The sequence below is a fragment of the Aristolochia californica genome, unplaced genomic scaffold (genome assembly GCF_029961685.1).
Source record: "Aristolochia californica isolate CCGP_79_NKW_82.1479 unplaced genomic scaffold, dmAriCali1.0.hap1 SCAF_11, whole genome shotgun sequence".
NCBI classification, from domain to species: domain Eukaryota; kingdom Viridiplantae; phylum Streptophyta; class Magnoliopsida; order Piperales; family Aristolochiaceae; genus Aristolochia; species Aristolochia californica.
The window spans coordinates 857,717-867,758 of NW_027181782.1; the positions used below are offsets into that span (position 1 = coordinate 857,717).

The following is a 10,042-nucleotide window of genomic DNA, read 5'->3' on the forward strand; positions in this document are numbered from 1 at the left end:
CACATGAAACTTTTTTTTTTTTTTTTTTTATAGTCATAGCTTTTTTTTTTTCGAATGTCATGAAAATTGCATAGAGCTTTATATGGTACATTGATCTAGTATATCAAACTGCGGTCTGATTGACTTAAATCTAACCCCATTCCCACCCTAATAATGCCACGACAGTTGGTAGGCAAAAGTTTTTTTTTTTTTTTTGGATAAACGATCGAAAGACAACGATTTATAGAATAAGTTTAATTCATGTATACCTAATATTTAGGAAAAATAAAATATCTTTTTTATAATTTTGCATATTTTTAACAATTTCTAAATGGAATAAAATGGGTGAAGACCTAGTACCAAGCCCATTGATTTGAAATAAATGATAATAAATAGAGAGGGCTTCAAGGAAAAGAGTCGGTCACATAAAGCCATAGGTCCGTTTATTTGAGGTTGGAACTATACCACGATGGACCATGTGCCCTTGGCTGACATAGGAGAATTTTCCAAAATTTTGTCCTACTATCCTCGTTTTAACCCGCCAAAGGCCTACCTACGCCTTGATGCACCCATTTTTCAATATAAAATCAATGCAAGGCAATAAATATTGTAAGTTTTTTGATAAAGTCTTATTTTCATCTCTCCATTTCATACATTTACATTTGTATTTATATAAAAAAAAATTACAATTAATTTTTCTCTGGTCTCTTAGATCATATCCGCCTCTGATGTTATAGAGGATTTCTTCTTCTATTTTTTTACAGATCTGGAAGACAATTCGATGGAGGAAGAAGGGAGGATCTCATGCTAACAGTCTCCCTCAAGTTGGTACGTATAGATCTCGGATGCCCAGTTTGTTAAGTGAGTTATAGAAGTTCTTGCTGCATACTGCTTTTGTAAGTATGTCTGCCAATTGGTCTTCAGATTTAATAAATGGAAATTGAGTTATCTTTGCCTCAAGGTTTTGCTTGATGAAGTGCCAATCTACTTCCACATGTTTAGTCCGATCATGTTGAACCGAATTATGTGAAATATCAATAGCCGTCTTGTTATCGTAGAATAAGTCCATCTCACAGTTTGGGCCACCCAATTTCGGTTAATAATCTCCGAAGCTAGAGAAGCTCACAAAACCATTAACCATCCCACGAAACTTGACTTCAGCACTTGATAACGCTACCACTTTTTTTTCTTATTTTTCCAGTTAACTAAGTTCCCTCCAACAAACTTAAAATAGCTTGAAGTGGATCTTCTATCTAAAATATTCCCTACCCAATTAGCATTTGTATAACCTTCAACCCTCAGGTGATGGTTTTTTGAAAACATGAGTTATTTCCCATGGGAGGACTTTAAGTATCGAAGAATTTGATTCACAACATTCATATGATCTTCACTTAGACAACATTCTTGATATTCCCTTCAGGTCGTTTATGGGAGAGATAAATAAGTTTTCCAACCAACCTCTGGTATCTTCCTTTATCTGTTGGCACTTGGTCTAGGTATTCTCTAAGCATGAGATTTAGGATTATTGGGATATCTGAAGGTTTACACTCCAGTAGTTCAACTTCTGGTAATAAATCTAGGATATACTTTCATTGGGAAAGGAATATGCCCTTCTTGGACTTAACAATTTCGATTCTTAGAAAATATTTAAGTTCTCCCAGATTTTTCATCTAAAATTCAGTTGCTAATTGCTCTTGAAGTCTTGCTATTTCTTCCAGATCATCTTCAGTAATGATCATATCGTCTACATATATAATCAAAGTTGTTACTTTACTCCGTCAATGCTTTAAAAATAGTATACGGTCTCAATTACTTTGTTTAAAACCATATTTCTACATTGTCAAACTCAATTTCTCAAACCACGCTTAAGGAGATTGCTTCAAGCCATATAGAGTTTGTTGGAGTTTGCACCACGTCCTAGCTTCATAATCTGTCATATATCCTAGAGGAACATCCATGTAGATTTCTTTTTCAAGATATCCATGGAGAAAAATATTTTTAACATCAAACTGGTGTAATGGCCAATCTAGATTAACTGCAAGAGATAACAAAACTCTAACCGTATTCAATTTTGGCCACCTATGAAAATGTCTTTTGATAATCTACGTCATATGTCTATGTATATCCTTTTGCTACTAGCCTTGCCTTGTACCATTCAATTGCTCTAAGAAATTGATAGTATTCTCTAAGACACTTCTATGAGGCTTTGATAAAATGAATAAATTTATCTTTAAAAAATAAAAATAAATAAGATATATTAATAATGCTCTATGTTTAATAATTACAAAATTAAAATAATTGATTAGCTCCAAAATACAATTGAGTCTTATATAATGCTTAATCAGATAAAACAAATTCTAAATAAATAATACATCAAGGGGACACCATGGAAGTACATTTTTTATTTTATTTTATGTGGGTGGACTGAATTACAATAGTGAGAAACTGAAGAATCTCAACTCTTTGATAGAAGTTGAATTATAGTGATATATTTGAATTAAAGACAAATGAAAGAATTTCTAAATGAATAAAAATTCATTTATGAGGGTGAACCTCAACTCTTTGATCAATATACAACTCTTTGCCTAATCCCACTCTAATTTGTGGGAGTTCAACAAAAAATCTTCAATTACTATAATTTTTTTTCTTCTTTCAAACACCAAGAAGAAAACTCAAGAATAATTCCTCTTTTCATCAAAACACTTCTTGTTTGCCATGGACTATCAGTGATTGAAAATGCATAAATATTTGAATATCAGACTTGTGAGGCCAAAGCTGCTTGGTTATGTACATGTGTCCCTTCATCCCCATATTTGTATTGGAGGAACCCATCAAAAGAAGGATTATTAAAAGGATAGGAAGTAAACTATAGGAGGTCAAACCATGTTCTGTCTCCCATTTGGAAGTATCCATTGTTCAACCTTTTGAGATCATTTAGGGACCACTCTAATAAGTTCAAACCTGTGTTTTGTTATATAAATACTTGACTTGCCCTATTTGATAAAAGAAACGTGTACTTCTATGTCATATCATTTCCATCACCCCTCACATAGTGCTTTAAAATATTATTTGAAGGTGGTTGTGTTTGTGTATGTAAAAGGGGTCTTGGCTGTGAGAAAGAACCACCTCCCTTACATGACTCCTTTGTTGCCTAACCTAAGTTTAAGAAAACAAAAGGGAATTGTTATGTCCATGACTCCATTTTGGAGTCTCTAAGTCTTCCTTAATCACTTACTTAATTGATTCACAATAGGCAAAAACATAATTTGACTTTAAGAGTGTCATATTAACAAAACTGATCAAAGTAGTAGGTAAACAAGAGATATTGATCTTTAAAGGATGGACATAAGATAAGAAGAAAGCATTAAAACCACAATGATTAAGGGTCAGCAAGAGATGAAAATGTAAGGGTTTTGAAGTAACAATCACATTCTTACATACCAATTACTTAAAAGATTGAATTTGAAAATACTTTTTTTCTTAAGCCAACTCTTTTTTCCTAATCGCGCTCTAATAAAAACCGCCCCTCAGCCATTGTCTATGTAAGTAGGTGACAAATAACCGACTTAATCGACAAGTTGGAAGGTTAAATACTAAAAAAATTGTTGATTTGAGAGTCATTGGTCATAAAAAAATCATTAAGGTCATAAACATGGAGCACGCTTAATACTAATCAAACTTGAAAAAGGGTAAGGGATGGAAATTTAAGGGTTTTTCTGACCACTGAAGACTCATCAGTTGAATGACTTATAGTCGAAATACTTAACTAATTGTCTCACTCCAAGTGATTTCCTGAAACTCCCAAGTAGTAGTAGTAGTACTAGTAGGTAACACACTAGCTAATGCATGCCTCTGCATATCCCTTTTTTTTTTATTTCCATTTACATTTAGAATCAGATTGCATGAAAATTGTAGCTAAATGATCTAGAGTTGTTAAGATCATGTTCAGGTTAGAGACATTTACAAGGACCAGTATCCCCTTATTGCAGTACTCCCACCCACCAAAGGATCTGCATGAATGGCAGATAAGTGAAGAAAGAACTGTTTAAGGAAGGTGGAAGTCTCAGCATAATCACTACCCAGGTTTCTACCGAAATATATTGTAAAGTATTATCTTCCTAGTTGTCTATGGATTAGGAATCAGTGACCACATCAAACTAAAGCTATTTCATGAATCCATCATTGGGTTGTTTTTGAAGTATTAAAACCATGGTTAAATAAAATTAACAGCAACTTGGACACTTGTTTCAGGTACCAAAATTTCATTTTATAAACTTTCATGGGTGATGACGATTATCTCCAGAAGCATCAAACTACCCTTAAAAATCTCTCAGTTATAACTGTGAATTCTTCATTGATTTGAATGGATGAAATGATGTATTGAACAGAACCCAGAAACTGTGAATTCAGGTATCAGATTCCAAGTTTAACAAATCCTGTTCAATTAGAAAACTGACAAGAAGACAAGGAAAAAGGGTTGTCATTAGTGGGAATTAGTCATTGAATGAGAGAAAATTAGTGGTGGATAGATTTGACCTGTGAAAGCTCCAACTACTACCTGCAAGTGTGGACAACAAAGAGGGGTAACGAAGAAGAAGAATATAGAAGGAAGAGAGAACTGCAAGTGTGGACAACAAAGAGGGGTAAGGAAGAAGAAGAATATAGAAGGAAGAGAGAAGGCTCATTTATCCAGTGAAACTAACATAGACAGGCAAACTCACAGACAGCCTGAAGTTTCAAATTGATTGAGATAGTAGTAAAAAAAATGATTTTGGATATATTTATTTCAATCTAAAACCAATTATTTGACCAAAATTTTCTAGTTTTATTCTAATTTTAGGAGATAAAATATTAAAAAAAGAATTTACATTTTCTTTTTCTTCCACGAAATGGAGAATCGAAAATTTATTCATGGAAAAGAAACTGATCAAATTAAATATAAATTTTAAACGATTTTATTTTCCTATGACAGCACAAACAGTCGTTCGATCATCGACTATCGTAATGTAAACTGTAAGGAGAGACAAATAACTGGAGAGGATGACAAGGGCACTCATGGAAAAGAAACCAGAAGTTGGTGAAGATTGTTTACTGAGAGAGATTTTTAATTTTTATATAACTAACTGAGATTTGTGCTAATTAAAAACTTAATTACTTCAAATAAAGCACGTGAAAATGGAAAGAAAGGTCAATTAATACTTAAAAAAGTCCCTGAGGTTTATAATTTTTTTTTTAAACCAAGAACAAATCAGATGTGATTGATGTACATTAATTAATTAATCTCTCTAATTAATATACTTAATGGAGAGTTAATGTTGTTCACTTCAATACCTTGTTGTTAAGCACGTTTATTTCCTATTTGAGCAATGAGAAATTTTTTTTTTTATTTTTTGTAATAAAAGAAGAATTCGAGTAAAAAAAATTTAATCCCTTAAAACGTAAGTTTTTTTTCCTTCTATCTTTTTTTTTCTTTTTTGTAATAAAAGAAGAATTCGAGTAAAAAAAATTTAGTCCCTTAAAACGAAAGATTTTTAAGTTTTTCTTTTTTTAATTTATTGTAATAAAAGAAGAATTTGAGTAAAACAAATTTAGTCCCTTAAAACGAAAGATTTTTAAGTTTTTCTTTTTCTTTTCCTTCTGTCTTTTCGGTCTTGTTTATTATATAAATTAGGCAAGACCGACCCAAAGAGTCAAGAGTTTTAAATTGATTATTTAAATAAATATCATTTGAGAAATATTGTAGGAATATAAAATAAGACACTAAGAAGCTTAGACAAAATTTGAATTTTTTATTAAATAAAGAATTTTAAAAAATGGAGTCTTCCCTCTCTTGCCTTTCAGAGCTTGGGACTTGGACATCTTCTTGATATGTGTCATGTACCTTCATATTGTATTTTTATATCTTAGCATCTAGTGGTGGGCATATTAGTGATATATTTATGTCTTGGATTTTGAATATGTTTATAGAATACATGATACATATTATATTTTTATTATTTTTTAATAATTATTAAACCCGATCCAAACCGATATAGCCCAATACACAACGTATTCGATCGATATGTATCAGATTTAAGAGTCTCAATGCATCATCATTGCAAATTTTACTATTTTTAATACTATTTTTAGCCTGAGCCAAGCTAATATATATCGATTGAGGTGTATCAGATTTTGAGGTTTCGATAGAGTAGATGATATTTAGTTTTTTTTTTAAATTAAGATGATTTTAATCTCTCTTAGAATTTAAAAGATCTTATAATTTCATGTTAGAAGCATAAGTAGTTAAATTATGTTATGTTCACTACATTTCTTTTAATCACTTTTTGCAATTGGTATTAATTAGTATTTGATTTTAAGTAATTAAACATGTAATAAATTATAATATAAATAATTATTATTTAATGAATTTATCTTTCAGTAACTCAAATTAAAAGAACTAAAAATTTCCTCAAAACCCTAATTAAACTAACAGCTCCTCTTGGTTAGGTAGAAAAAATTAATGGGTATTTTAGGTAATTATTTTAAATAAATAAGATTAATATTTGATATTTAAAAGGATATTATTAAAAAAATATTTTTTTAATTCATTTTACATAATAAGTTAATAATCTTATATTTATTTAATTTTAATATTCCTTTTTCTTTTAAATCAGGGTTCCGTTGATATGACCATTCTTTTGTCAACGCTTACTAGTCTACAAAGGACATACGTGTCATCAAGCCGTAAGTCCTAGATGACACGTTTGCCATTGCAGAAAAAGGTGCCAACTGTGGTGCTCTGGAGTATCATAGTTGCTTAATCTCTACTAAAACCTTCCGGGCCCACCTGTTTTTGGATCAGACTTGAGATAGATCATTTTTATGAATTTACCAGTGGGACCCGCATTTAGGCCCTCTTGATGAAATCAAGGGTGACTCATCTCGGCTCGGCGCCGAGTCTGCAAGGCTGCGACAGCCGAACCTACGTCACTTGCTGGCGTCAACTATTATTTGTTTTCTCTCGAGTTTTAACGGTTTTTAATTTTTTTAATTAATAATTGGTAATAAAAAATTAGAACTGCGACAAATCTTTCCTTTAAAACCCGGGACCTTCTCCGTCGGTTTCAACTCGCCCTCGACGTTTTCGGCCTCGTCTTCCCCTCGACGACATTACCTACTCCAGGAAACAGTTCGTCCGCGGCATTGACCGGAAGTGAGGCGTATTCCGGCGAATGGGGTGCAAAAAGTGCGAGCCGATTAAACCCAAGTACCGGAAGGGCCTCTGGTCGCCGGAGGAGGATCAGAGGCTGCGGGATTGCGTGCTCAGACACGGCCACGGCTGCTGGAGCTCCGTCCCGGCCAAGGCTGGTGAGTGTCTCTCTGGGGAAAGAACTCAGGCGCCGGGATGCATTGATCAGATGGAATCCCGGCGCGCGTTAGTGTCTTCGTCGAATTGATCGAGCGCCGCTGTGGCGGCCGTTTTCCGGTCTGTTCGTCTCTGGAAAAGGCCAGAAACAGACCGGAAAATCGATCAGTTCGAAACGCGAGTTTCGGTGGCATTTTTGACTTGTTTATTTTATAGGGTCAATTACGACTTAGATTTATTAAATGAAAATTTTGCCTGTGAAATGTCTAATCGAACCCTGTCGTTTCTGAAATCGCCAGGGTTGCAGAGAAACGGGAAGAGCTGCAGACTGAGGTGGATAAATTACTTGAGGCCCGGTTTGAAACGTGGCGTTTTCACTGTGGAGGAGGAGGAGATCATTCTGAGTCTCCATGCATTGTTGGGAAACAAGTAAGCGTTTCCCCTTTCACCCCGATTTATTATAATTATCGATATCTGAATCTTCTGCTACTCAGGTGGTCTCAAATTGCGATGCATTTACCAGGGAGAACAGACAATGAGATCAAGAACCATTGGAACTCTTATCTGAAGAAGAAAACGCTGAAGATGGGAGAAACAATCGAGCCCAAATGCTACTATTCTCCGTCTCTCAGTTCAACTCCTGAAGCACAAGAAACCTCACCTCCACCCAGCTACGAATTCTCAACTATTGAGTGGTTTAAGCCTCTTGATGCAGCCAAGACTGCACCGGAAGTCAACTCTGGAGAGACCCTAAAGACTTCTCTCCCAAAGCTTCTCTTCTCTGAGTGGCTGCAGAATTGTGATGGGCAGAGCTTCATGGGGTCTCTGGAGACTGACAGAGTGGGTGCAATTGGGAACAGTCAGTTCAGTTCTGAGAAGGGATTTAGTGCACAATTGGAGACTGAAATTGAGCTTGTGGGGGGTCAGTTGTTTGATCTTTTGTCACAAGATGAGATCTTCTCTAACTTTTCTACATCAGTTGATTTTGCTTACTGATCAAGGAGAATAAAGAGGAGGGTGTTTGGAGAATGAATAAATGTAAAGATAGATTTTTAGTCTAATCCAGATATCCCACTATGTGAATTTACGTTTTTGTTAAAACCAAATGATATTCATTAACAAGGCTAAGAATCCACACAAATGGGCATATTGACATGGCTATATACAATATTATCTATATGGGGGTAAAAGTAACATTATAAGAATGATTTGGGCATATTGACATGGCTATATACATTATTATCTATATGGGGTAAAAGTAACATTATAAGAATGATCAGGTCACTAACCTGGTAAAATGATTGCCTTAATTGGGTTTGAGTGTTGAGTGACTCGAGGTGATCCAACTTATCAAACGAGGAGTCGGTCTAAATGAAACCAATTTCTACATGGTCCAATCTAGATTTTAAGCACTACATAAATTTAAAAAAAAAAAAACATACAGGTAATAACAAGGTCATAAAACTCAATGTAGTCACCCATTTGGTGAGATAATTGTGTCCAATTTAACCTAGGTTGAGTTTGATTGCTAGTTACTCGAAGATGACCTCATCTTATGTCATTATCAAAGTAAAAAAAAAAATCAGTAAGAAAGAGGGGAGCTCTCCCTTCCCTTTTTTGTGCACCACTAAGGAGAAAGTCTCTTGCATGACAGTTGACTCACTTGACTAGACAATCGCTTCATCAGTTGAATTAGCAAACCTGGCTAAGTCAACTAGATTTTGACCCATTTTCGATTTTGCGCTACTTCGACCTTGACAAGAGATTGGATTCAACTAGTCAGTTACTTCTAGGTTTTATGATATTATATTATCTAAAAAAACAAAGGTAAATAAACCTTAGATCGATATTTACTCAAAGTGCATGACATAAGAAATTTGGAATACCACCATATCAGACAAAAATAAGGATGTGTGAGAAGTCCTTGTTGATGCACTTTGTGCTAATAGATCATTCATTGAATTTCCTTTGATAACAATACATAAACTAAAATTAATATAGTAACTATTGTAGGATCAACCAATCCTTTAGCATGCGACTAATAGATGCATGAGGTTGAAATGCTCACAAAGCATTTAGACAAGCATGAACTGCTAGCCGTTCAGCCTTATCATTCAACTCTTAATGAAACTGCTTATGGTTATTACTGGCTAACTATCTTCTACTCTAGAGAGAGAGAGAGAGAGAGAGAGAGAGAGAGAATTTGTGAGCTTACTTTAAAAACCATATACAGACCAATTATAAGATATTTAAATTATCTAAGATATTAATTTTTGAAATTTTATTTTTAGATATTAAAATTTTCTATGAGAGACCATCTTTAGGAGAACTCGTTAGTTTTATACCTCTTTAGTAACTTAAAAATGATCAATTATTATATTTAGAATATATTTAAATTTAAATGTATTAATTAATAAAAATAATAAAACATTGATTTATAATTGATTCTCTCTCATCCATCGGATTGGGTTCTTGACTTGTCTAATATAACAATAATTTTTACTCTTAATAATGTCCTTCACGTTAAGGTTGTGTTTGGAACAAATAAAGTGGAAATAAATGTTGAATTTAGGATCCCTTGATTAAGACCTCAAGCAAAGAAGAGTGTGAAAGGAGAAGAGGAGAGGGAAAGAGATAACTCGACTAGAGAAGAAAAGAGAGAAAGAGAAAGAAGAGAAGAGTCTTTAGGCTTGCAAACGGAACTTGGACGAATTGAGA

The 10,042-nt window shown here is 33.8% G+C and overlaps 1 protein-coding gene across 1 annotated transcript; it reads left to right on the forward strand.

The window, feature by feature from the left end:
* Nucleotides 1–7,190: 7,190 nt before the first annotated feature.
* LOC137943955 (transcription factor LAF1-like) lies at nt 7,191–8,345 on the forward strand. The gene is made up of 3 exons (XM_068789406.1): nt 7,191–7,326; nt 7,624–7,753; nt 7,819–8,345. The coding sequence occupies exons 1-3, from the start codon at nt 7,191–7,193 to the stop codon at nt 8,318–8,320; spliced, it is 768 nt and encodes a 255-aa protein (XP_068645507.1). The 3' UTR covers nt 8,321–8,345.
* Nucleotides 8,346–10,042: the final 1,697 nt, after the last annotated feature.

What these genes read in the sequence shown, in the direction of transcription:
- LOC137943955 (XM_068789406.1), top strand. Translation starts at nt 7,191, where the DNA reads ATGGGGTGCAAAAAGTGCGAGCCGATTAAACCCAAGTACCGGAAGGGC. An exon ending in CTCCGTCCCGGCCAAGGCTG is followed by an intron (nt 7,327 to 7,623) that starts GTGAGTGTCTCT and finishes TGAAATCGCCAG; the next exon opens with GGTTGCAGAGAAACGGGAAG. An exon ending in CATGCATTGTTGGGAAACAA is followed by an intron (nt 7,754 to 7,818) that starts GTAAGCGTTTCC and finishes TCTGCTACTCAG; the next exon opens with GTGGTCTCAAATTGCGATGC.